This window comes from Fringilla coelebs (genome assembly GCF_963513975.1).
Source record: "Fringilla coelebs genome assembly, chromosome: 7".
Classification (NCBI taxonomy): domain Eukaryota; kingdom Metazoa; phylum Chordata; class Aves; order Passeriformes; family Fringillidae; genus Fringilla; species Fringilla coelebs.
Genome location: NC_140035.1, coordinates 1170421 through 1197593, shown reverse-complemented (window position 1 = coordinate 1197593; position 27173 = coordinate 1170421). Strand labels below are relative to the sequence as shown.

Here is a 27173-nt window from a genome sequence, read left to right as displayed (position 1 = left end):
CCTCACACAGAGCTGGGAATTGTTTCCAGGGGCTGAAATCAAAGGCTCAGGTGTTTCTGACCCCGTGCCGAGGCTCTGAGCCCCTGCCAGGGTCTGGAGCCCTGCAGGGCAGCCCGAGGGATGCCCTGGGTTCTGACACTGCTCTGCTGGGAGCCCCCAGCCAGGAGCAGGGAGCCATTCCCAGGAAACCCTGACATTTCCCTGTGTGGATGTTTCCCAGCCCGGTGAACGGGGTCTTTGTGCTTTTGCTCCGGAGGGTTTGGAGATTGTTCCCTGCTTGGCTTCGCTCCGTGGGCTCACATTGGAGCCTTTCTTATCCAGGGCTCCCGTGACAAAGGACAACCCCAAAGGGCCTAAAAATAACTGCCCTGGTTTCCTGCCCATGGTTGGGTCACTCCAGATCACCCACAGCCTTTGCTCAGCCCCTCTGACAGGGGAAGGGATGGGAGAGCTCATCCCACTGGAGTTAAGGTTTCCACAGGGATGGGAGAGCTCATCCCACTGGAGTTGAGGTTTCACAGGGATGGGAGAGCTCATCCCACTGGAGTTGAGGTTTCACAGGGATGGGAGAGCTCATCCCACTGGAGTTGAGGTTTCACAGGGATGGGAGAGCTCATCCCACTGGAGTTAAGGTTTCACAGGGATGGGAGAGCTCATCCCACTGGAGTTAAGGTTTCACAGGGATGGGAGAGCTCATCCCACTGCAGTTCCTGCTGAAGGTTTCACAGGGATGGGAGAGCTCATCCCACTGCAGCCCCTGCTGCCATTGAGGCGCTGGTTTTGCTCCACCTGGCCTCTCACATCCAGGAATTCCTTCCCACTATCCCACCTGAGCCTGCCCTCATCCCTCCTCACCCACCTGGCTCTCCTTTGCCTTGCTCAGGAAGGAGAATGTGCCAACACAGCTGCTCCAGAGGGATTTCTCCAGCTGTTTCAGCACCTTCCCATGGGCAGGGAGAAGAGGATCCCCCAGTCCTGCTCCAGATGGGACTGAGGTTTTCTAAAGCACAGGGGCTCTGCAACCTTCAGGAGAAAGTTTGGTGTTAAACCAAAGCTTGGCTTGTAAGGAAATGTTTATTTATCTCCAGGCTTTTAATTTCCTTAATCCTGGAAGCTCCAGGATGTTCCTGGGAACAGAAGGGATCTCTCCACACGTGGTTTTTGTTGACTGCTGGGCTGTTGTTGCTGCATTCCTGGGGATTTAGAGGAGTTCTCAGTTTCCCCCGTGTTTTCTTCATTCCCTCTGTGCTGGGTGAGATGTTGATATTTTTTGATAGAGCCTAATTGTTATTTTTGCTGCTCATTCCATTGCAGAAATTCAGGAGACGAGTCCAGGAGTCGACTCAGGTGCTCCGAGAACTGGAAATTTCCTTGAGGACAAACCACATTGGGTGAGAGTTTGTGATGCCTCTGGTTCAATTTAATTTTTTTTCATTTTTTATTATTTCTATTTTTATTAATTTTATTTTAAAACTGATTTTATTTATTAATTTATTTTTTATTATTTAATAATTAATTTTTGAATTCTAAAGGTGTCTGTCTTTGACAATACACCCCTTTGCATGTCAATAAGTGATGCCACTTGATTGCTAATTAAAGCCTGATGGGCTTAGTTAAGGGGAGCTGGGCATCTCAGGAGGATAATTCAGCTTTAATCCTTTCCTGATGGATTCATGCACATTTTTCTGAGGGCTAAGGAAAGGTTGGAGTCAGCTCCTGCTCAGTCAAAGTGAAGCTGTGTCCAGAAAAAATATAGATAAATTAGTATATACATTTAATAAATTTATAAATTTTAAATAATAAATAATAATTACAAATAAATAAATAAAAATTAATAAATGGTAATTTTAAAATGTATATTGATTTATTTTATTTTTAAATGTTTAATTTAACTATAAATGTATGTATCAAGCCCCCTTGCTGTCTTACAGCTTTAACATGGAGCCTGGCTGGCAATAACAGCGCCAGGATTTATCCACAAAGCAGCAAATCCATCCCAGATTGCTGCAGTGGAATTGCCAGGGGTTTCATTTTTATCAGTTTAGTTATTTATCAGACATCCCTTTCCCATCCTCGCTCCCACCAGTGTCACCTTCCTGTGGGACCAGAGGCTGCTCCAGCCCTGGGGCATCAGCCAGGAGCTGTTCCAGTGCTTTTCTCCACGGTCACTCCCTGTGTGCAGCTCAGCCCAGGGGTTTTTGGGACTCTGCTGGGACTGGGAGGCCATGGGGGTATTTCAGTCTGTGGGAGGAGCTGCAGCCCCAGGGTGGGCATGGGACCCTTCCTTGGAGCTGCCATCCCACAGCTCTGCCAGGGGTTCCCTCCTTTTCCAGCCCCAGGGATCCCCCCGAGGCTGGAGGCACCCCTGGGTGCTCCTGGGTTTGGGATGGGCAGGGGGAAGCTGGCAGGGAAAGAGGGCACAGCCCTAGTGCTCATTTCTTGGGGGCCCTGGCTGAGGGGCTCTTTGCAAAACACATTTCATGAAACACCAGGCTGGTTATCTTCGTGGGGAAATGATAAAAAATGTCCCTCCTGAAGAGCAGAATCAGAGGTGGTGAATTCCCACTCCATCAGCCTGGAATTCCCACTTCCCTCCCTGGATTCATTCCAGTGGCACCCAGCCACTCCAGGGGATTTGCTGCCCCACCTGGGGTTCAGAGAAGAGCTGGGGCTGTGCTGAGGTTCCTTTCCCCCTCACTTAGCCCCTCACTTGATGGATTTTCAGATTTTTCTTGTCATTTTCCAAGCTTTGGAACATAACAGGCTTTCCTGAATTATTCTGCAAAACCCAGGGGCCGGAATTCACTGTGACAGGTGAACACCTTTTAAAAAAAAGAGGCAAAATTGCTGTTAAATGTACAGCCAGGGTGTCCATCAGAGATTCTTTTCCTGCTTTTACAGCCTGCTGGAAATCAGGGTGAGATAAAAACCGAGCCAAGTCCCTGTGCTGGGAGTTGACCTTCACAGTGCTGCAAAAACCCCCTCGTTTCAGTGCCTTTGGAAAGGCTTCTAAAGGACTCTTTAAAGTCCTCTAAATCATTCTGAAAACCCTTTTTTTCTTCCCTGAGTGGGACCCAGAGTGCTGCAGCGGCTCTGCCTCCGGTTTTTCTGAGAATTCCAGGGAATGCCAAAGGCCCAGGAGGGCTCCAATGTCTGGTGTCTCTCCCACAGGTGGGTCAGGGAGTTCCTGAACGAGGAGAACAAAGGTCTGGATGTCCTGGTGGAGTACCTGTCCTTTGCCCAGTATGCAGTCACGTGAGTGAGACATTCCTGGGATTTCCTGCCAGGAAACACGCGGATTTTAGGGAATATTCCTTCATTCCAAAGGGGTCAAGCATTGAACAGGCTGCCCAGGGCAATGGTGGGGTCACAGTCCCTGGAATTCTTCAAAAAGTGGCTTGGTGGGCATGGAAGCGTTTGGTGGTTCTGGTCTTTTCCAGCCTCAGTAATTCCATGGGCCTGGGAGCTGAGGAAACCTTGATGTGAGTTTGGAATTATTTCATCACAGCAGACCAAAAAGAAACCCCAAAAAAACCCAACCTGAATTCAAAATTTGGGGTTATTTATCTCTGTTGATATTTTTTATCTCTGAGCACCTCAGGGCTGGTGTGTGGGAGGATGCAGGGCTCCTCGGAAATGGGTTTTGGTTTTGGGGCTCAGGGCTCTGTGTTCCTGCTGTGCTCACAGGGATTCCCAGCAGTGGCAGCCAGGGCCAGATGTGCTGCAGCACTGCTCAGCAGCAGTCCCAGGGCATTTGGGGAGTTGGGAACAAAACAAGAGGGTTTTTCTGACGTCTGGGACGCTGGGATCAGGTTTAGTTGTTTGGGTCATAAATCATGAAATGGGCTCTGAAAAACCAGTGGAGAAAATCAGCTTTCAGTGGAGATGTTCAGCTGAGACCTTGTTTTATGATGATGGAATCAGCCCAGGCTGGTTTGGGTTGGGAGGACCTTAAAGCCCATCCCTGCCATGGCCAGGGAGCCTCCCCAACCCCAGGGTGCTCCAAACCCCATCCAGGCTGCCTGTGGGTAGCTCCAGGCACGGGGAATTCATCCACATTCACTCAGGATTTCGTAGCAGATTTTTTTCCTATAAAAATGAAAGAGAAGCCTTAGGTTAAAGATAATTTTGGAGTAGAAACTCGAGCTGGGGAGAGCCGATAATTTATTTTTAGCAAGGCTGCCATCAGATTTACGTCCATCACTGCCCAGAAAAGAGATTTGTGGTGGGGCTGCAGGAAAATTTATGAGGGAAAATCCTATGGTTTCAAATGTTACCCACTGGAAAAAACCGTGCACAGCAAAAAGAGATGTTTGTACAAAGCCTTTCTTCCTAAATTTATACAAGGAGCTCGCTGGGTTTTTCCCTCTCGCGTGGGGAACATGAGTAATAACCTCAGGAGCTGGAAGGGGAACAAGCCATTCCTGCTTGGAGTAGCAGAACAACGGGCAGGGAGTCAGAGATCAGGGGACCTGGGGTGGTTGTGGTGGTATCTGAGTGTGCTGGGAGGTTCGTGGGGCCCAGCTGGGATGGAGGGCACCAGAGTGGTGCTGGCACAGCTGATTGATGGAGATTCCCTGGAGGGAGCCCCCAGGATTCCCAGCTTTTCCTTCCAGGCAGGGATATTCCTCAGCCAGCAGCCAGTGTTGGGTTTGTTTTATGTTGGAGCTGTTTGGGTGTGTCCCTGAGGGATTCAGTGCCCTGGGCAGGGCTGGGGATGGTTGGATCCCGTGCTCTTGGAGGGCTTTCCCAGCCTGAATGAACCTGCTGTGGACTTTCCTTCCCCCTGTGAAGCTCATCCTGTTTCCCTGGACTTTTCCATGTCCCTCCAGCACCACAACTCTCCTTTTCCATCCTTATTCCACCTGCTGGGATCACAGAACCCTGGAATGGCCTGGGTGGGAAGGGACGTCCCCAGTGCTGGGGGATCACTTGGATTTGATGGTCCTGCAGATCTCTGCCTTTCCTTTTGTGCCTTTTGGCTTTGTGCAGTGGTTCTGTGATTCCAGCAGAGCCCGCGGCGGGAAGGAGAGCTCCGCGCGCCTCACCCGGACATGGCATTTCCCTCTCCTTGCAGGTTTGACTTTGAGAGCCTGGAGAGCAGCGTGGAGAGCTCCATGGACAAGTCCAAGCCCTGGAGCCGCTCCATCGAGGACCTGCACCGGGGCAGCAACCTGCCCTCCCCGGTGGGCAGCGGCGTGTCCCGCTCCGGCCGCCACTCCACGCTGCGGTACGCGTCCCCGGGCGTGGTGTGACAGCTCTGCCCTCCCTGCCCCGAGCCCGGGCACGGCAGGGAGGGGGGTTTGAGGTGGAGGCACCTCTCAGGGGCAGGAATCCCTCCCGAGGGCAGGATGGGCTGGGGATGCGTTTCCTTGCGCCGTTCCTTGTCTCCGGAGTGTCGCTCAGCATTCCCACGGACCCAGCCGGGCTGGGGCTCCCGTCCCCTGTCCCCTCTCTTCCAGCAGCATGTTCCCTCCGTGCTGCCATGAATGGGACACTTTTGGAAAGGCCACTTCCCTCCCCCAAAGCTGCTGTCACCCTCCCACCATTCCATGCTTGGCTCTCTCTTTCCCAACATTCCTCTTTCTTAGTTTTATTTAGGGAAAAGGCAGGATCACTTCCCAGGATTGGGTGGCAGTCACCTCTCTTCCATTCCTTGGGTGCCCCACTCCAACCACCACCCTCAGCTCCCAGTACTGATACTCAGGATGCAGCTCAGAGTGCTGGATGCTTTGGGATTTCCTTTGGCTTTTATGGAGTTCTGCTCCATAACCCTGGGAGCACAGCAGAGTCCAAACCTGGAGTCACCTCCAGCCTTTCCCTTCCAGCAGGAATGCTTTTGCTGTGCCAGGCACTGACCTTGGCCCTGGGGTCGATGTGGATGGCTCCAAACCTGGGAGATTTAATTCCCAGCCCTCAGGCAGTGCAGAGGAGGAGAGCTCTGGGGAAGAAACCCAGCTGTGCAGTGCAGCAGGATCCCCTGGCCAGCTGATTTAGGGTTTCTTAGTGGTTTTGGTGTTCTTTGCTCCCGAATTGCTCTGCCAGGAGCGGCGGAGCCCGAGCTGGCAGGAGGTGCCGTGTCCTCGGGAGGAGTGCTTGGGATTAGGAGTGCCTAACTCAGGAATACCTCACATGTCTCTTACATTGTTTCTCTTCATTTCCTTCCCCCCTTTTCCCTTTCTCACATCTCCCTTCATTCCTCACCTGTCTGCATCTCCCTCTCACCGTCTCCTCCGTTCTCTTTTCCCGCTCGGACGCTCTTCCCGTCCGTTCTCCCGCCCTTCCCACCTCTCCCACGCTGCCCCCATCTCCTCTCACACCCCATCAGCCTGGTTTCTCTGCCCGACCACCTTGAGCTCAAACGCTGCCACAGCTGCCTGGCAGCCGACTGCCTCTGGAGCGGCTTCCCTTGGCGCTCCGCCGATGGCGCTGCCGCCCGGAAAACCCCGTAAGTGCCAGTGGGCTCCGTCCCCGGGCACGGAGAGAGCCCCGGGGCCAGCCCTGCTGCCATGCCACGGGCACGTGGGGCCACACGGGCTGGGACAGCCCCGGCCCAGCAGAAGGGAGCCGGATCCGTCCCTTGGTGGGGTTGGCACCTGCCGGTTCCCAGCCCGGTTGGCTTCCGCAGAGCGGGATTTCCGCGAGAGGGAAACGGCTGGCATGGGAGCAGGAGCTGGCTTCTCCTTATCAGGGTGCAAATAGCTGTGTTTGATAGCTAAACTTAGAGCTTTTAGTCCTTGTGCCTCTCGTTTCCCCTTTTTGTTATAAATAGAGGCTTTGCTCATAGCCGAAACTGCCGCGGAAATGGGACCTGACAGAGTTTTCCAGCCAAAATTTTCCTCCTGCCTCCGGAGCCATCTTAGTGCTGGGGCAGCGTTTTTGGAATGGGTTTTGGAGGGCTTTTTCCCTTAAATCCGTGTTTTAAAATCTGCAGTTTTAATATTCTTTTAAATGGGCATTTTTTAAAAAGTGTATCTTTTAAAAATACCTGTTTTTTTAAAGGTCTATTTTTTTAAAATAACAACATTTTTTAAAATGTTATTTTTAAATAGCTAGGGATTGTGTGTGAGTTAAAAAAATCCCTGAAAGCTAAAGGTAGGTGAGAGATTTTTAAGAAGGGAGGGGTTTTTTGTTATTACAATTTTTGAACTGTCATCTTTATGATTATAATATTGTATATTATAAATATACAATTCGTTATAAATATACAATACAATATAAATATACAATATACAATGATATACAATTGTATATTATAAATATACAATACACGTAAATGCTGGTGAACTGAAGGAGAATCTTCTCCCCAGAACAAGGCAGGTGCTCAGCTGAGGAGGGGGTGCAGGGGGGGTTTTTTTGGGCAAAACCAGGAGGTTCTGCCCCATCTCTGAGTGATAAATGAGATTTTTTGGCATGTGTGGGCAGCCAGGCTGTGTGGAAACTCGTGGAATGGTGGAAGCTGTGCGGTGGGAGGAAGGAACCCCAGAATCCCAGGCTGGGTTGGGTTGGGAGGGTTTGGACTCGTCCCATTCCACGGGCAGGGACACTGGGCTGGGCCCATCCCAGCTGGGCTGGAAGGTTTGGAGCAGGAGGGAGAAGGCTGAGAGGATCTCGGCAGGATAATGCAGAATTCGGGAGCTGGCCGGGGTGGGCAGAGCTCTGTCCCTGCTCCAGGACCTTCCCTCCCTAATTCCAGCCCCAGCTGCCTCCCTGCAGCTCCTCAGCAGTGCTGGAGCTGCCAATTCCCTGCTCCCTGTTTCCCTGGCAACTGAGAGGGGTTTTTCCTTAAGAGGAGGCACAGGGATTTGGGAAACCGACACCAGAATGAGGGCAGGAGGATGAAAAAGGGGGAAGAACCTTGGGGGATTTCGCTGCTGCTTTTTTGGGAGAGGGAGCTTTACTGAGAGCCAGACTCTGCTGTCAGATAAATATTCATGCAGGCTTTGCAGCGTCCCAGCCCATTAGAAATTCCCTTTCTTCTGAGGAAAATATTGGAGTTTTCATGTGGGCTGAACTGAGAAACTTCAGTTCTTCCTCTGGAATCTGTCGAGTCTGTGAGGAGAGAATGATCCAGGCAAATCCAGAAATGGGCTTTGATGATGGGGCTTACATGTGACACGGTTTGGGGAGCTGCAGGCACTGAGTTTGGGCTTTGCCAGTGACACTTTCACTGCTCAGGGGCCTGGGGGAGTCACCCTTCTGTCAGAGACTTCCTCATGGACCAGAACATCTTTGTGAGCAGCCCCAGCAGGTCAGAGAAATCCCAAACCTCTGGGATGAGCCAAAACCTTCCTTTCTGAAGGAAATCTTTGCTGTCAGTTGATACAAACCCCACAGTTCCCAACCCACCACCCAGAATTGCAGGGATGGAACCCAAAGCCGACAAATTTCAGCTCCTCATCTCTGTGAGAGCCACCCTGGGCTGCTCTGCTGGGAGCCAGGGGAGGACAGGGTATTTCTTAGCAGCTAAAAAGGTGAAAATGATGGGAGAAATCAGCTGTGATTTGTGATAAATTGCGGCATTCAGTCTGCACCGCTGCAGTGGGCACGTCCTGGAATTCCAGGAGGGTTTGGGACTGAATTCCAACCTTCCTCCCACTGTCCCAGGCTGCTCCAGCCTGGCCTTGAGGATCCAGGGGCAGCCACAGCTGTTCTGGCAATCGCAGCCCAGCCAGGAATTCCCAGTTCCCAATCTCCCACCCATCCCTGCCCTCTGGCACTGGGAGCCATTCCCTGGCTCCTGTCCCTCTGTCCCTTGTCCCCAGTCCCTCTGCAGCTCTCCTGGAGCCCCTCCAGGCCCTGCCAGGGGCTCTGAGCTCTGCCTGGAGCCTTCCCTTCTCCAGGGGAACATTCCCAGCTCTCCCAGGCTGGCTCCAGAGGGGCTCCAGCCCTGCAGCAGCTCCGTGGCCCTAGAATATAAAAAGATTATTTAATTATTCTTTAACAGAAACGTTTTTCTGTCAGATCTGGGTGAGGAACAGAACCCCAGGCTCTGTATTCCAGCCCAGGATCAGCCCTGGCTTCGCTGCTTGTTGGTTTTCCCACGATGCTGATGAAATCCCGCTCCCTTCCTCATCCTCCTCACCCCAAATCTCTGGGTCAGCTCCCTGCCCCCATGTGCCACCCCCTTGCAGACCCTTCCCCTCTGCAGGGGCTTCTGGGCTCAGCTTCCCAGCTCCTGCTCCTTTGCAGGGGAAAGGTTTTGTGGTTCCCCTTCCAAGGAGGGGCCGTGGAAATGAAAGAGGAACCATCTGACTTTAATTAGCAGGATAAATATCCTGGGGGTGACATCATCTGGGACCTGCAGCAGACAGGAAATCAAACCCAACCAGTCCTCCAGCTGCTGGGCCAAGCCCTGGGGAGCCAGGGGTGAAGGAAAAGCAGGAGAAGCTCAGCATCCATCCAGCCCTTCCCTGGCTGGAGCAGCACCAGGGAGGTGTGGGAGCTGCCCCACCTTGGGGAGCAACCAGAACCATCAGGGAGCCTTGGCATGGCTGCAGACACGGGGAAAAGCCTCCTGAGCTGCAATTCCAGGGCCAGAGCCACCTTCTGGGGCTCCTGCAGCCAAAATCCTCATGGAGCTTGGTTCTGGAGGCTCTGGGAAGGAGCCACACCTGCTGGGGGCCAGGGCAGGATTCCCTGTGTCCTGGGGCTGGCTCAGCTCAGGAGCTCTCAGGGCATTCCCAGGGCCAGGTCCCACCTGGACTGTGTCCTGGGGGCAGGAACTGAGCCCAGGAAATTCCACCTGGGCAGGAGCAGAACTGCCCTGGGCACTGCCCAAGCCCTGGATGGACTCTCCTCCCTGGGCATGTTCCAGAAGCATTTGGAATGAGCCCATCCCATCCCATCCCATCCCATCCCATCCCATCCCATCCCATCCCATCCCATCCCATCCCATCCCATCCCATCCCATCCCATCCCATGGCAGGGACACCTTCCCCTGTCCCAGGCTGCTCCAGCCTGGCCTTGGGCACTGCCAGGGATCCAGGGGCAGCCCCAGCTGCTCTGGCAATCCCAGCCCAGCCAGCAATTCCCAGTTCCCAATCTCCCACCCAGCCCTGCCCTCTGGCACTGGGAGCCATTCCCTGGCTCCTGTCCCTCCATCCCTTGTCCCCAGTCCCTCTGCAGCTCTCCTGGAGCCCCTGCAGGCCCTGGAATGTGCTGGAAGCTCTCCCTGGATCCAGGGGAGCATTCCCAGCTCTCCCAGTTTGGCCTGGAACGCCACCCAGGTGTGGAGAGGTTCAGGAGGGACATCTCAGCTTGGGAGGGTTCCCCCCACGAGGTTGGATCCAGGCAGGTCTGACCCATGCTGGACATGCTGGAGTGTCCTTGCTTCCCAATCCTGTTTTTCCAAGCACCTGGAAATACCAAAATCTGGGTTTATGGTCATTTCTGTTGTTTAAGGAGACTTCTCCCCATTTCTTAGAGCCAACAGAACTGGAGGATGCTTCAGTTCTGAAGTTCAGGGATTCACCAGGCACTGAGGAAATTATTTTTCTTCCAACAGCAGCATGATAAAAATCTCATTAATCTGATTTAAAATGTATGGAAAATAATTCTGCAGCCCTTCATAATTTAAATCTGAGATAAACCAGTGTAGGAACTCTCTCTGTGGGGCTAAAAATACTTTAAAACCTTTTTTTTTTTTTTTTAATTTCTGTGTTTTTCACCCCTGGTGGGGTGAATGTGTGGGATGGGCAGGTCTGGGGTGGTGCACATTGTCCAGGCTGCCCTGGAGGTGCTTCCACACTTCCCAGTTCAGATTCCCAGTCTGGGGTCCCTCAGCTCCTGCTGTGACTGGGGAGGGGACATTTGGGACAGGAGGGCCCAGAGCTGATCCAAGGGGATGTGGGACAGCCCTGGCAGCCCCATTCCCACAGGAGCATCCCAAATATCCAGGTGCAGGAGCAGGGCTTGGGGCCAGCAGCCTCCTCCTGTGCTGCTCCCAAAATTCAGCTCCAGTGCTCCAACCCCTCCAGACTAAAAACTAAATATAATATAAACTCCTTTATAATTATACTTTATTTTATAACTTATAATTTCTTTTATAATTCTTTTATAATTATTTTAATTACTATTCAATGGCAAATGTTTAATTTATTCTATTTTTATTTTTTAATCTGCTTGTTACACTTTATACACTAGTTAATATGGAGTGCTGATCCCAAACTGGGTCACGTTTCCCAAAATCCTGCAGTGCCCTGAGCTGATGGATGCATTCATATTTATGGATGGAAAAAAAAAAAAAGGAAAAACTGCTTTGACAGAATCCTGCTTTGGATTTGGGGATTCCTTTCATCTGGGCAGGGAAGGAAAAGCCCAGGGCAGGGATTGTGGGAGCTGGGAATTGTGGCAGGGTGGGCACAGGGAGCACCCAGCCCTGGTGTGGCACCTTGCTCCTCTTGGGCTGTGCATTTAAAAAATGGGGAATTTGCAGGGATGGGCCAGGAAGTCACAATAAACTGCTGTGCTATTCCCTGTTCCTGCTTTTTTATGGATTTAAACAGAGAATTTACAGGGATGAGCCAAGAGGTATAAAAAACTGCTGTGGCATTCCCTGTTCCTGCTTTTATCATGGATTTGAACCAGGAATTTTCAGGGGTGAGGCAGGGAGTCACAACAAACCAGTGTGGTATTCCCTGTCCTTGCGGTTTTTTGTGGATTTACACAGGGAAATTTGCAGGGATGAGCCAGGAAGAAGTATGAAAAACTGGTGTGATATTCCCTGTTCCTGCTTTTATCATGGATTTAAATCAGGAATTTGCAGGGATGAGCCAAGAAGTATAAAAAACTGGTGTGGTATTGTGTTTTTATAGTGGATTTAAACAGGAAATTTGCAGGGATGAGGCAGGGAGTCACAATAAACCAGTGTGGTATTCCCTGCTCCTGCTTTTATCATGGACTTAAACCAGGAATTTTCAGGGATGTGCCAGGAAGAAGTATGAAAAGCTGGTGTGGTATTCCCTGTTCCTGCTTTTATCGTGGATTTGAACAGGGAATTTGCAGGGATGAGCCAAAAAGTATGAAAAACTGGTGTGGCATTCCTTCTTCCTGCCTTTTTGTGGATTTGAAGGGGGAATTTTCAGGGCTGGGGCAGGCAGTCCCGGTGCCCCAGTGTGCTATTCCCGTCCCAGTGTCTCTGGGAATATTCCCTGTGCCCTGGCTGGCGGGAGGGGCCGAGGTGCAGCTCCTGTGCAGCCGAACCCCCGCAGGCTCATCCCTGCCAGGAGCTCTCCTCTCCCTCCTGCATCCCGCGGGGTTTGCTGCTGTCCCCGTGCCCTGGGTGGCATTCCCACATCCCTGGGCTGACAGGGATGTGTTGGCAGGTACAGCACGCTGCCCAGCCGCAGGACGCTGAAGAACTCGCGGCTGGTCAGCAAGAAGGACGACGTGCACGTCTGCATCATGTGCCTGCGCGCCATCATGAACTACCAGGTGAGCCTGAGGGGTTCGGGGTCAGATCCACCGGGATCCAGGGGGATCCATGGGGATCCATGGGAATCCACGGGGATCCAGGGGAATCCATGGGAATCCATGGGAATCCATGGGGATCCATGGGAATCCAGGGGAATCTATGGAAATCCATGGGAATCCAGGGGAATCCATGGGAATCCAGGGGAATCCATGGGGATCCATGGGGATCCAGGGGAATCCATGGGGATCCAAGGGGATCCACGGGGATCCAGGGGGATCCATGGGGATCCAAGGGGATCCACGGGGATCCACGGGGATCCATGGGAATCCATGGGGATCCACGGGGATCCATGGGAATCCATGGGGATCCATGGGGATCCACAGGAATCCACGGGAATCCATGGGGATCCATGGGAATCCATGGGGAAATTCCCGTCAAACGCCGAGGAATGGCGCACAGGGATGGGAGGCAGGGATTGAGGGAAGGGTGTGGGTGTGTCAGGCCGGATCAAATCCATGGGAATCCATGGGAATCCATGGGGATCCATGGGAATCCACAGGAATCCACGGGGATCCATGGGGATCCATGGGGAAATTCCCGTCAAACACTGAGGATTGGCACACAGGGATGGGAGGCAGGGATTGAGGGAAGGGCGTGGGTGTGTCTGGCCAGCTCCTGTTCATTAGGACATGCAGCTAATTAGGTTTTAATTAGTCTGGAGTGTATTATAGCATACTATTGTAGTACCCATAGTAGTGTTACACTATTATATACTGCTATTTATACTAGTATATAATATAGTATATATTACTATTATTATACTATACTAATACTATATACTATATTATATACTGCTATATATACTATAGTATATAGTATATATAGCAGTGTATATATACTATATAGTATATATACTGCAATATACTATAGTATATAGTAGTATATAACAGTATACTACTACTATATATATTTATATCATATATATATACACTATATAGTATATATATAGTATATATATAATATTATATATATACTATATAGTATATATACTGCAGTATACTATAGTATATAGTAGTATATAATAGTATACTACTACTATATATATATAATATATATAATTATATAGAATATATATACACACACCATATATATAATCTATATAATTATGTATAGAATATATATAGTGTATATATTATAACAGTATATATACTATTATAGTATAATATAGTATAGTCATTATACTCTATTATATAGTAATAATATTGTATACTATATATACAGTATATATATATAGTGTATCTATTGTAATAGTATATATACTATTATAGTATATGTAGTCTAATATTAAAAGTTATAAATAAATTTATAGATTATCATTTTATAGAAATATAAAATGGGGTCAGTGGGGTCGGTGGGGTTGGTGGGGTTGGTGGGGTTGGTGGGATTGGTGGGATAGGTGGGGTTGGTGGGGTTGGTGGGATTGGTGGGGTTGGTGGGGTTTTTGGGGTTGGTGGGGTCAGTGGGGTTGGTGGGGCTGGTGGGATCTGGGGCCAGGCTGAGGCAGGACTGTCCCTTCTCCTCCAGTATGGGTTCAACATGGTGATGTCCCACCCTCACGCCGTCAATGAGATTGCACTGAGCCTGAACAACAAGAACCCCAGGTAGGCTCCTCTGGCTCCCAGGGCTGGAACAGCAGGTGAGTACAGAGGGCTTGGAAAGGGCTTCCAGAGGGGCATCCGGAGCAGGAACCAGCCTTGCTCGGGATCAGGGGGCAGGTAAAGCAGCAGTGGGTGTCTCATTCCTGTGCTTCCAGAAGCTGCTGCTTCTCCACTGTAGTTATGGCTCCAGGCTGAAGGAGGGTGGGTGCAGGTGGGACACTGGGAACTGGGAATTCCTGGCTGGGCTGGGATTGCCAGAGCAGCTGGGGCTGCCCCTGGATCCCTGGCAGTGCCCAAGCCAGGCTGGAGCAGCCTGGGACAGGGGGAGGTGTCCCTGCCGTGGCAGGGGTGGCCCTGGATCGTCTTTAACCTCCTTCCCACCCAAACCATTCTGGAATTTTGGGATTCAGCTGAAATTTGGCTGCTGGAGCCCTGCTCCGTTCATTGCAGGGAAACCCCAGTGGCAATGAGCAGCTTCATGGGGGATTTCCTGAGGAGAGGGAAAATCTTCTTTAGGAAATGTTATCCAGGATCCTTAGCTTGGAATTTCTCTGGGAGAGGGTTTCCCTTCTGCTCTGGGTCAGGTTCCAGTAATGGATGCTGGAACTCCTCAGTGTTGCTGCTGGTGATTCCACGTCCCTGCTCCCTCACACATCCCTGGGATCCCTCCTCCAGCAGATCCTGGAGCTCTGAGCCCTGGCAGGTCCCACCAGCCCAGCTCTGGCACAGAGATGTTTCCAAGGAGAGGTGAACCAGGGGGCTGAGCTGATAACCTCTCAGGATGTGCATTCCCAGCCTGGGAGTTCCTGAGGCTGGGAGCAGGAATCCTGTCCTGAGGGAAGCAGCTTCTTCCTTCTTTCTTTTATTCAGCCTCAAGTCAGCAAGCCGAGAATAAATGAGAAGTTTATTGGTTTTATAATTTTTATCATCAGTTTTTATCATCATTTTTAATCATTGCTTTTTAGCATCATTGTTACCATTTTCCAGTGCCTGGAGATCAGGGGGAGAGCCCAGGTTTCCCCTTTTGGGAGAAGTGGGTTATTTGTTTTCTGGGGACAGCCAAGCTGCTGTGCAGTGTGGCTGGAGCAGTCTGGGGGCTGAGCCCTGCTCCAGCCCAGGCTGGGTTTGTCTCAGCCCTGGGGAGCCCTGTGAGGTTTGGGGCTCAGGGCTGGCTGGGGTGTGCCCAGGGGAGCAGCAGCTCCAGGGAATTGTGCTGGCCCCAAGGAGAGGGCAGAGCTCCAGCCCCAGGGATCTCCATCCCTCCCCATGGAGGGAATATTGCAGCAGGTCCCCTTGATCCTGAGCAACCCTGCAAGTTCCTCTTGTGCCAGGAGGAAAATAAAACTACAAACCCTCGAGGAGGCAGAATTGAACATTCCATTTAAAATTTCCTAGGGAAGTGACCATTTTTTCTGCTTTCCAAAGATAACCCTGACCCTTTGAGGGCCCACAAGGTATTTCTTGTTCTGTAACATCTGCTTTGAGTCACTGCTTGAGCATGGGACTAATTTTTTTCTGTGTGTGCATGGTTTGCCTCTGCTCAGAGCTCAGCTGCCCAGAAAGTCTTTTGTTTTCCAGGAATCCTGGAAGGAAATACTGTGGATGATTTCCACGAGGGTTACACAGAGTTTGCTGCATGTTTTTCCCTCAGTGATCTCGTTTTCTCTCTGCTTCACTGCTGAGAATCAGCTCAGATTGCTGATTCTTGAGGGGAAGGACCTGCTCCAGCAGCCTGTGTTCCTGCAGAGTGTGTGTGTGGGGCTGTAAATACAAATTACCACAGAGAATAATTCAGATCTGTGTCAGGGAAACAGCAGACTGGAATTTTAAGCTCTTCCATTAAAAGCTGGGCTCTGGGGAAGGTGGCTGGGGGTGCCCAGCTGCTCCTGCAGGCGTGTGCAGGGCATTCCCTGGCAGCAGCAGCAGCTCCAGACACTGCCCTGCCTCTGCCAGAGCCCCAGCAGCGCCTTCTGCTCCAGCTCCCAGCTCGGGGCTCAGTCCCTGCATGGTGTGAGAAGCTTTGGAAAGGGGGGAGGCTGCATGGCCCAGGAGGGGCAAAGCCCCCTGTGCACCCTGCAGGATCCACTGCAGGGTTAAACACACCCAGGGGAGGCTGAAACACCCTGCAGGATCCATCCCAGGGGGTGAAACACACCCATGGGATGAGGATGCAGCTCCTGCAGGGATCAGTTCCAGGGGTCAGACGCGCCCGTGGGGTGAGGCTGCAGCTCCCCCCTGTCCCCTGCAGGTCCAGCTGCTGTCCCTGAGCTGTCCCTGAGCTGTCCCTGAGCTGTCCCTGAGCTGTCCCCTGCTCTCCCCACAGGACCAAGGCCCTGGTGCTGGAGCTCCTGGCCGCTGTCTGCCTGGTCCGAGGGGGCCACGAGATCATCCTGGCTGCCTTCGACAACTTCAAGGAGGTTGGTGCAGCTGCTGCAGCACATCTGGGGGCCCCACTGCTCTCAGGGGTGGTGGGAGCCTCCTCACCCCGCTGAATTCCCTGCAGGAAGGGCTTCCCATCAGCTGCAGGTTTCCCCTGGTGCCCACTCCATGGTTCCCATGATTTTCCATGGAATTCCAACAACTCCAGCACCTCTTGTTCCTCTCATTATTGCCTGATAGCTCCCAGGGCAGGCAAACTGGAATGAGATATCCCAGCTGAGCTTATCTCTACCTGATCTCAAATAATAAATAACTACAATAAGAAATAAATAATAATTATTTATTATTAACTTAATAATATGAAGTAACATAAGTATTAAGTAATATAAGTATAATATTAAGTAATATAAGTAGGTAATATAGGTAATATAAGTAAATTATAAGTATAATATAATACATAATATTAGTATATTAGTAATATAAGTGATATTAGTAATATTAGTAATATAGTATTAACGATTACCTTAATTAACATATAATTAATGTATATACTTAATCAAATAATAAAAGCCTGCAACAAAATAAACACCCCTCAACAAAGAACAACAATCCAGACAAACATCTTAACAAAACAATTAAAAAAACTTTTGAAAAAAGCAAGTCAAAAACTCAAAATACCCCTCACAACTCTCCACGTGGCCCCTCAACAAAAGAATTCCACAAAAATAATAACAAAACTCACAAAACCCCCCATATTTCAAGTATAAAAAATTAAGGCATATCACAAAATATTGCTCAAAATCTACAAAAAATACACAAACACCAAATTGTTACCTAAAATAGAAAAAAGCCCCCACTATACAAATCAGTACTACTCCAAATATAACAGAAATAGAGATCTGTTACCATAAAAGGTGTTTCCCAACAAGTAAAACCACCATGTAAAAATGCAAATATTAATAATGATTCAGCTACTGGAAATAATAATAATAATAATAATAATAATAATAATAATAATAATAATAATAATAATAATAATAATAATAATAATAATAATAATATTATTATTATTATTATTATTATTATTATTATTATTATTATTATTATTATTACTGGACTAATATTGTCCATCATTTCCATGCTTATGCAGAAGAGCTGCGATTCCAACAATTCCAGCACCTTTTATTCCAGCAAACTGGAATGGGATATCCCATCTGAGCTGGAAAATTTCCAAAGAACTGGGAATGGTGGTGATTCAGATGCTGCTGGGGTGGGATATCTGAGCTGGAAAATTCCCAGAGAACTGGGAATGATGGTGATAATTCAGATGCTGCTGGGGTGGGATATCCCAGCTGAGTTGGAAAATTCCCAGAGAACTGGGAATGATGGTGATAATTCAGATGCTGCTGGGGTGGGATATCCCAGCTGAGTTGGAAAATTCCCAGAGAACTGGGAATGGTGATAATTCAGATGCTGCTGGGGTGGGATATCCCAGCTGAGTTGGAAAATTCCCAGAGAACTGGGAATGATGGTGATAATTCAGATGCTGCTGGGGTGGGATATCTGAGCTGGAAAATTCCCAGAGAACTGGGAATGATGGTGATAATTCAGATGCTGCTGGGGTGGGATATCCCAGCTGAGCCCCCTCAGCATTCCCAGCCCTTTGTCCTGCTGATGTGGGAGCTGCAGCTCCCTGCTTTCATCCACATTCCCTGAGCTTGCTGCTGCAGGAGGAGCAGAATTCCAGGAGGGCAGAGGGAGCTCTGGGGTGCTCCAGGTGCTGCTGGGAGCTGCCCTGAGACCCAGAATCTCTGGGAGCTGGGTGGGATGCAGCTGGGACTGAGTGGGACAGGCAGCCAGGATGATTCCCTGGGCAGGGAACACTTCCCAGCCCTGGCTCTCACCCAGCAGAGCTGCTCTGTTGGTTTATACCCAAATATTCCAGAATCGTGGGATTTGGGAGGGGAGGGGGTGCTGGTGGTATCTCTGGGTGGGAAACCAGCTGGGATTTGCACATAAACCCAGGATTCAGGTGCCTGGGGAAAAACCCAGGACTGAGGAGCTTTTCTGAAGGTGGTCCATGACTTCAGAGAGCCCAGAGTGTTTTGCTCCAAGGCAAGAAGAAATGCCAAGGAAATGAATTGGGATTCAGCTGATCCAGACAGCTTTTGGGAAGCTCACTCTGGAATTCTGGTTGTTGCACTGATTTATTTTCTCTCCTCCTTCAGCCAGGGATAATTTTCTCTTTTTTCCCCTCCCTGTCATTTGGGTTTCTCCCTAATTACAGAGAAAAGCCAGCTGTGAGCTGTGGCACAGCCTGGTGCAGCTCTGCTCCTTCCACTCGTGGGGGAGATCCAATTTTTAAGGAGAAAAGGGATAAAAAGAGTTCCTTGGTAATGCCCAAGGCACCAGAACCGTGCCTGGCCCCTCAGCCTGGCGCTGCAGGTGCCCACAGGGAGTGATGGAGGATGTTTAAACGTGAGGAAACCTGGCTGGGGAGGCTCTGAGCAGGCAGGTGGAGTGTTGGAGGCTCTCCCTGGGGCTGAGCCAGGTGTGCTGCTGCCTTCCAGGTGTGTGGGGAGAAGCAGCGCTTCGAGAAGCTGATGGAGCATTTCCGCAACGAGGACAACAACATCGACTTCATGGTGAGCCCACCTGCCCAAACTCCTGGGTGTTCCAGCACCTTCCTTCCCTCAGGCAGAGCTGCAGCAGCAGGGAGGGTGCTGGAGGGGCAAAAATCTCCCAGATCTGGGGGTTTAAGGTCTTTGCTGGAGTGTGAGGAACTGAAATCCTGATTTAATCGGGGAAAGCCTCCCTTGGGTTCCTGCTCAGTGCTTGGATCTGATGTGGGTCCATTCTGAGCAGGATTTCCCACCCCAGCACTGGAATCCTGATGCCTCTGGTGCACTTTGTACCAATTTAGTGCTGAGCTTTGTGTAAAGGACTTTTTCCTGCCAACAGTCAGGTGTGGGAGCAGCAGTGAGGTGATCCCTGCAGGCTCCAGGAATGTTTCCAGGATGGGATCCCAGCAGGTTAAAAATGAGGTGCTGTCAGGGAGGCAGGCTGGCAGATTCCTTGGATTTAAAAAGAAAAGGAGGAAATTACATGATCCTTGCATTTGCCCTGAAGGCACCAGCCTGGAGTCTCAGATTTATCCCATCCCTTTTTCCTCTGGGCCCTGGAGCAGATCCCAGTGCCAAACTGGTGATCCAGGGATGCCTTCAGGTCCTTCTTCCCACCGAGTGACCCGGAGATGTGGAGTCTCCTGGAGGCTTTTCCTGCAGGAAAACCAGAGTGCTGCAATCCTCAGCTCCCTCCTAGAAATCTGGGAAGGATCCTGGGGGATGCTGGGGAGCTGCTGCTGCAGTGTTGCTCTCAGGATGGGTTTTATCCATGAGGAACCCAGCAAGGATGAGGGAAATTCCTTCCTGGAGCAGCTCCAGGGGGATCCTGAGCGGCCTGGGGGTACCTGGGCACAGCAGGGTGTGGCAAGGGAAGGACAAATTTTGGGGATTTGTTCCCCAATTCCTGCTGCTCCACAGGAGATTTCCCCACATCCCATACCCTGGAGAGCCTCTGCCTTGCCCTGGCTGGCTTGGGATGTGTGTGGGTGCCAATCCCTGGGATCTGCTCCTTGTTCAGCTTGGCAAATGTGCTTTGGGCAACCAAAAAAGGTCTTCTGGTGCAAGTCCCCTTCCCTAAACTGGGGCTTCCAGCCCAGGTTAATTTTACTTTTACAAGCCCGGATGAATCTCCCTTCTCCAGGCTGTTTTAAACCCAGCACTGGTTTTTCAGAGCCTGGAGCCTGCCCTGGCCTGGGCAGCACTCCTGCCCTGGGGAGGTGACTGTGCAGACATGACTTAATTCCTGGAATGCTCCTTCCCCTTCATCCCAGCAGGCAGGATTCCCTGAGCCCAGCCTGGGCTGGGAATGGAGCAGCTCAGGGCAGCAGCTGATGGATTTCTGTGCTGGTGGCTGTGCCCAGCCTGGGGAGCTGTTCTGATCCTGCTCCTGGGCATCCTCTTCAGTGCTGCTCCCACAGATCCCAGTCCAGCTGTTCCTGGGGAGACCTGGGGGTGGGGAAGTGTGGAGGAATTTTGAATAAGTTACAGACATAATTTCTGGGTTGCTTTAGATGATGCAATTTATTTTTCCTATCTCTGCATGAGTAAGAATGGGGGGTTCTGTTCACATCTTCACCACACAGCTCACAAGGTGACAAAACCTCTGATTATGGGAACTTTTAAAGGCTTATTAACCAATAAAACATTACTAACAAAGGTATTTCTATTTTTAACTTAATCTTTAAATGTTTCATCTTATGAACTCATGTTATAGTGTAAACTTTCTCAATCATATTACAGCATACAAACCTACAGCGCTATAGTCTAAAGTTCTTACTTACCTTTGTAACTACTTTTATTTTTTCCTGCATCTTGATATCTAAAACTCTAAACTTTCTTCTTCTTAATTTAACACCTTAACTTAACTTTAGGCAAAAAATTTACATTCTTATTCTATCACTTAAGCTTAGAAACCTTTTCCAGGGATCAAATCCCGTATTTATTTCTCAGATCAAACCCTGTATTTACTTCTCAGCTCCAACCCTGTATTTAATTCTGAACTTTGGCCCACGAGGTTCTGAGGTTTCCCTGCATTTCCATTCCCCCCTGGTGCAGGTGGCCTGCATGCAGTTCATCAACATCGTGGTGCACTCCGTGGAGGACATGAACTTCCGCGTGCACCTGCAGTACGAGTTCACCAAGCTGGGCCTGGACGAGTACCTGGATGTGAGTCGGGAGCTGCTCCCATTCCCAGCCCCCCTCACCCCAGGGCCTCTGGAGGGGCTGTGGCCAGCAGGGAATGGCTGCAGCCAGCTGGAATTACAGCCCGGAGCTAAATCTGGAGCCTGATAACAAAGGGAGGATGAACCGCAGCCACCCTCGCCCTGCCACGTCCCCGGCTCCGGCCACGGGGCTCCCTCCTTCTCCCTCCTTCTCCCTCCTTCTCCCTCCTTCTCCCTCCTTCTCCAGGCTGGAGAAGTCTCCTGTGGGTTTGTCTGACAGCCACCAGCCTCTGCTGGCTGTCTGTCTGTCAGCTGCTTCTTTGTTTCCCCTTCTCTGTTCTCCATGGGATCCCAGAATCATTTGGGTTGGAAGGGACCTGGAAGAGTTTCTCAGTCCCCCCTGCCATGGCAGGGACCCTCCCCTGTCCCTGGCTGCTCCAAGCCCCTCCAGCCTGGCCCTGGACACTTCCAGGGCTCGTGGCAGCCCCAGCCTCTCTGGGCAGCATTTCCTGCCTGTCCTTGGGAGCACATCCACGGAACCCTGCTGCTGTTGGCATGGCAATGACCTGTCCCTGCAGGTGCCTGCTCAGTGTCCCCCAGGAGGGGGATTTGGGGTCTGGGGGATGCGTTTGGCCAGGGCTGCACTGGCCATGGGTGTGCTTGGGGTCTGGGGGTGGCCGTGGGGAGTCCGTGGGGACCAGGCAGAGCCATTCCCAGCAAGCACAGGAAATCATGGGGTGCTTTGTGCTCGAGGGACCCTAAAGCTCCCATTCCACAGGCAGGGAAGCTGTGATGTCCCTGCAGGGACAGAGGGACAGAGCCTGCCTGGCTGAGCTGGGGCAGTTTGGGGTCCAGAGGGTTTCCCTGGGTGGTGGGGGTGCCTGAGCCACCCCTGTCCCCCACCCCGTGTCACCGGTGTCCCCCCCTGTGTGCCCTGGGCCTGCAGAAGCTGAAGCACACGGAGAGTGACAAGCTGCAGGTGCAGATCCAGGCCTACCTGGACAACGTGTTCGACGTGGGGGCTCTGCTGGAGGACGCCGAGACCAAGAACGCGGCCCTGGAGAGGGTGGAGGAGCTGGAGGAGAACCTGTCCCACGTGAGTGGCCCCAGCATTGGCAGCATCTTTTATTGTTTACAGCATCTTTAACATAAAGGTGTCCCAAAACTGACAGCACTGCTGGGCTGGCCTGGCCACATTTGGGGGAGGCTCACTGGGAAAAGCCTTGGGATGGCTGGGCCTCGGGACTGGGGAAGAGCCAGGCACTGGGTGTGCTTCCAGGAGGATTCACCTGGCACAGGGAGCCTCTGCACAGGGCTGGGAGCTGGGAGAGCTGATTTCCATGCAGAACTCCAAAATAAGGGGGAAAACATCCTGGTTGTGCTTTAAACAGGGGTTGGGAGGGAAGGGGCTGGAAAATCCTCTTGAGGAGATGCTCGGGGTTTGCTGTGTCTGTTCCTTTAGGCTGGGAGACATGGCCTGGCTTTTGGAAAATAATTTTAAAAAGGAGATTCTCCATCCTTTAAATCTAAGAAAAGGCTTTTCCTTCTCTCAGCGTCCCTGTATTCCCATCACTGTATTCCCAATTATTTATTTGGAATAAATAATGTTCTTGACTCGCTCTGCAGTGTTTGCCACTCTGAGGTGTTACAGGGAATGGCTTGGCTTGGCAGGGACATTAAAACCCATCCAGTTCAACCCCTGCCAACACCTTCCACTATCCCTGGCTGCTCCAAGCCCTTTCCAACCTGATGTCTCCCATCTCAGGCAGGAATCTGTTCTCTTTCCAAGGAAAGCCTTCAGGGTTTCCTGCAATATCAATAATTTATCCATTTTTCCAAGGTGGATACCTCTTACCTCTTATTCTGATGGATAAGCTGTCAGTTTTCCAGTTCTTTAATCCATTTCTCTTTTGCTGGATAGTTATCTGAAAAACTCCAGGATACGGAGAACGAAGCCATGGCCAAAATTGTGGAACTGGAAAAGCAACTGATGCAAAGGAACAAAGAACTGGACGTGATCAGGGTGAGTGGGACAGGGAATTCAGGATGCAGGAGGGGAGACCATGGACCTGGGGCAGGGGAATGCTCTTGGCTTCCCAGTGTTGAACCCTGGGCAGATTTCAGGTGGAATTGTTTGTGTGTGCACTCCAAGGATGGACAGAAATCCCTTTGGATGTGCCAGGAGTCACTGAGTGAGGTGGACACATCTCATTCCTCAGCTCTGGAGCCTTCCAGGTGGGAGTTTTGGACCTGAGGAGGTCCCAAAGGGTGGGAGAATCCCAGAATTTCTCTCTGGGGGGGCTGCCGTGGGCACGTGCAGCACAATCCCTCTCTGCATCAGGCCGTTCTGATCCTGCCCTTGGGACTCTGAATGCACATTCCCCGCTCCTGTGTCATTCCAGGAGATCTACAAGGATGCCAACAGCCAGGTTCACACCCTGAGGAAGATGGTGAAGGAGAAGGAGGAAGCCATCCAGCGCCAGTCCACGCTGGAGAAGAAGATCCACGAGCTGGAGAAGCAGGGAACCATCAAGATCCAGAAGAAAGGGGATGGGGACATCTCCATCCTTCCCGTGGCCCTGGGCTCTGGGATGGTGCCAGCAGGAGCAGAGGCAGTGCCAGGGACCTGTGCCACACCTGGAGCTGCCTCCTCAGTGCCACTGCCCCCACCTCCACCCCCCCTGCCCACCCTGCCAGGCTCACCTGAGGCAGGTGAGGAAGGAGGGAGATCCCAGCTGTGGGCACCAAACCCCCCTGGGCAGTTCCAGTGCCTGAGCACCCTTCCCATGGGGAAACTGCTCCTGGTGCCCAGCCTGAGCTGCTCCCTGTCCTGCTGTCCCTGTTCCCTGGGAGCAGAGTGTGACCCCTGCCTGGCTGCCCCCTCCCTCTGCTTTTCCATGGATGGAAAGATTGGTCCCATCTTCCCTGAGGGCACTTCCAGGTGCTGAAGGCCTTTGGTGGCTCAGGGAATGGTTTGGGGGGAAAAAAGCCTCACTGGGAAAAGCCTTGGGATGGCTGGGCCTCTGAGCTGGGGAAGAGCCAGGCACTGGGTGTGCTTCCAGGAGGATTCACCTGGCACAGGGAGCCTCTGCGCAGGGCTGGGAGCTGGGAGAGCTGATTTCCATGCAGAACTCCAAAATAAGGGGGAAAACATCCTGGTTGTGCTTTAAACAGGGGCTCAGGAGGGAAGGGGCTGGAAAATCCTCTTGAGGAGATGCTCGGGGTTTGCTGTCCCAAACCTTGGGGTCAGCTCCTATAGGCTGGAAGGCATGGCCTGGCTTTTGGAAAATAATTTTAAAAAAGAGATTTTCCATCCTTTACTCCCTCAGGGCGGGGAGGGACAGGGCAGGGATGCTGTGGCTCTTTCTTTGTGCCCCTTCCCTCCACGGTAACTCCATTTCCCCTCCATCCCACAGTGCCCAACGGCCCCGTGGCAGTGCCTGTGCCACCTCCACCACCACCTCCTCCTCCTCCTCCTCCTCCTCTCCCGGGCCCTGCTCCGGATGCAGCCCCAGCGGCTCCGCTGCCGCCGCCGCCGCCCTCGGCTCCCCCCCTGCCCGGCACAGCCTCGCCCACCGTGGTCTTCAACTCGGGCCTGGCAGGTACAGCATCCCTCCCTGAGCAAACCCCGGTGCTCCTCACCGGGCTCGGGATGAGCAGCTCCTGGGGTGGGGGAAGGAACATTCCGGGCTCCCTGCGGCTGCTCCACGCAGCCCTGGAAGTGCCCAGCTGGGAGCAGCCTGGGATGGGCTGGGGGAGCTGGATCATCCTCAGTGTCCCTCCCAGCCCAGACCAGGGGGAGATTCTGGGGTTTATCAACCCAGTGGAGTGGGTTTGGGCTGGGAGAGCTGGATTCTCCAGTGGAACAAATCTCACACCAAAGCGTTTTATAAACAGGGTCGGTTTTGGCTCTGACAGAATATGGGTTTGATTTCTGCTGAGAAGAAGTATCAGTGCAAAATTTGTGAATTTTTTTGTGGGAATTTGGGAAGAAAAGGCAAAATTTGGGGATTTTTTGGAAGGAAGAACAGTGTGCTGCCCATCCTTACCCGGGTTTTAGTCACTGCCTCCTGCCAGGTGTCTCAGAGCTCACTGGCGTCCCCAGAACTCCAAAGCAAGAGACTCTCACTAAGAGCTTTGTTAAAGGCAAAAAACCTACTCAAATATTCCAGCCTTTAAAGGGTCTTTGGAAGACAAAAAGCATCCTGGCTCAGAGGGTCCCAGGGTGTTCTGTAGGAAAATGCAGCTCCCAGGGGAGGGCTGATCCCTCGGGATGGGCTGTGGAGGTGCCTGGGGGCTGCTGGGCTGCAGATCCCATTTTTCAGTGGGAATTCCGAGGGAGTGGGGCTGGAATTGCCTTTTCTGGGTGCAGGAAGGAGCATTCCCAGGGCAGGAACGCTGTGGGACCGAGGGGAGTTGGGAAATAACAAATGCTGCTTCTCTGACCTCTGCTAACACTTTGTTTCTCTGTTCCTTCTGCTTCCCGCTAAGATGGGCCCATCAAGCTCTTCTGTAGGTTCCTTCCTGCTAAGTATTCCTTATCCTGGCATGCCCTGTGTCCTGGGGGGTGTCCAGGGGATGGGCAGGGGGAGGTCAGAGGTCAGGATCTGGGCACCCAGAGCTCGGGAAGGGAGGAGGAGGAGGAGGAGGAGGAGGAAGGGGAATCTGAAGGGGTTCTGAGCTCCACTGTCTTTCCCATGGGGCATTCCTGCCTTCCCTGCCCTGGAATAACCTGGGAGCAGTTAATGATCCATTCCAGTGTGTGCACAAGTAGAAAATTCCCTTTTCCATGGGTGTTCAAAGCTATTCCTTCTTTTCTTTTAGGAATTATTTTAATTAACCCCATCAATTAAGCAGAGAGCAAAACCCTGTTTGGTGTAGATGAGCACAAGTTGGATACATGCAGTTCCCAAAACACCCACTGGAATATTCTGTGTATTCCCTGTTACCCCACTTGGTGTCCAGCACTGCAGGATCAGGGTTTCTGTTCCTTGTTTGCCAGATTTTTTGGGGGAGTAATTCAGGAGCAAAAGTTTGATTGATGGACTTTATTCATTGATTTTGTAGCAAGGAGCAAATTCGTGTTCTCATGTAAGGAAAAGGAAATGGGAACTGGATTATGGAAATTTTACATGTGGCTTCCAGATTGAATGGAATAGGGATAGCAAAAGAAATAGGAATAGCAACAGGAATAAGAATAGAAAGAAATAGAAATAGAAATAGGAATAGGAATAGGAATAGAAATAGAAATAGAAATAGAAATAGAAATAGAAATAGAAATAGATATAGATATAGATATAGATATAGGAATAGACATAGGAATATACACAGGAATAGGAATAGGAATAGGAATAGGAATAGGAATAGGAATAGGAATAGGAATAGGAATAGGAATAGGAGTAGGAATAGAAACAGGAATAGAAATAGGAATAGACATAGGAATATACACAGGAATAGGAATAGGGTTGTTCCCTTGCTCAATCAGGCCTCATTTCCAGGTTTCAGTTTCACAGCTCCTCTGTTTAAATTCCTAAATGACTCCAAAGTTCCCAAATGACTCAGATTTGTTGGATTTGCACAGCACAGGAATTAAAACCTGGTTTTAAATCCCTGTTAAGCCCAGCTTTGCTGCAGCTCATCCCCTTTGGCCTTGAAACTCAGACCTGCTGAGAAGGTGCCCCGCTGCAGTTTCCCCAAATCCCATTTCCCAAAACCTTGGGAACGAGGCTGTTTTCCCTTCCTGTCACCTGTTTGTGACACAGCTCAGAGTGGGCTCTGCCAGCAGCAGGACAGTGCCGAGTTCACCCACTCTCCCCCTTTTCCATGGAATTTGGACAGAGCCTGGGAGTTCAGATCAATCCAGGCAGCTCGAGGGGCTCCACAGGGATCCCAGATTTCCCTTTGGGAGGTTTGCAGAGCCCTGGGGTCTGGTGCT

At 51.1% G+C, this 27173-nt stretch overlaps 1 protein-coding gene across 4 annotated transcripts in view; it reads left to right on the top strand.

Annotated features, from left to right (window-relative positions):
- The window catches only part of FMNL2 (formin like 2), a 115334-nt gene that overhangs the window by 75728 nt on the left and 12433 nt on the right, over window positions 1-27173 (top strand). For 3 of the 4 annotated variants that reach the window (XM_084209521.1, XM_084209523.1, XM_084209520.1), the window contains exons 4-15: window positions 1315-1391; window positions 3172-3255; window positions 5078-5230; window positions 12327-12435; window positions 14000-14076; window positions 16397-16490; window positions 19023-19097; window positions 21132-21242; window positions 22185-22334; window positions 23160-23261; window positions 23641-23950; window positions 24655-24840. In XM_084209521.1, coding sequence (XP_084065647.1) covers window positions 1315-1391; window positions 3172-3255; window positions 5078-5230; window positions 12327-12435; window positions 14000-14076; window positions 16397-16490; window positions 19023-19097; window positions 21132-21242; window positions 22185-22334; window positions 23160-23261; window positions 23641-23950; window positions 24655-24840 — 1528 coding nt within the window. The remainder of the gene's footprint in view (window positions 1-1314; window positions 1392-3171; window positions 3256-5077; window positions 5231-12326; window positions 12436-13999; window positions 14077-16396; window positions 16491-19022; window positions 19098-21131; window positions 21243-22184; window positions 22335-23159; window positions 23262-23640; window positions 23951-24654; window positions 24841-27173) is intronic. The other variant, XM_084209522.1, reaches the window with a different exon arrangement.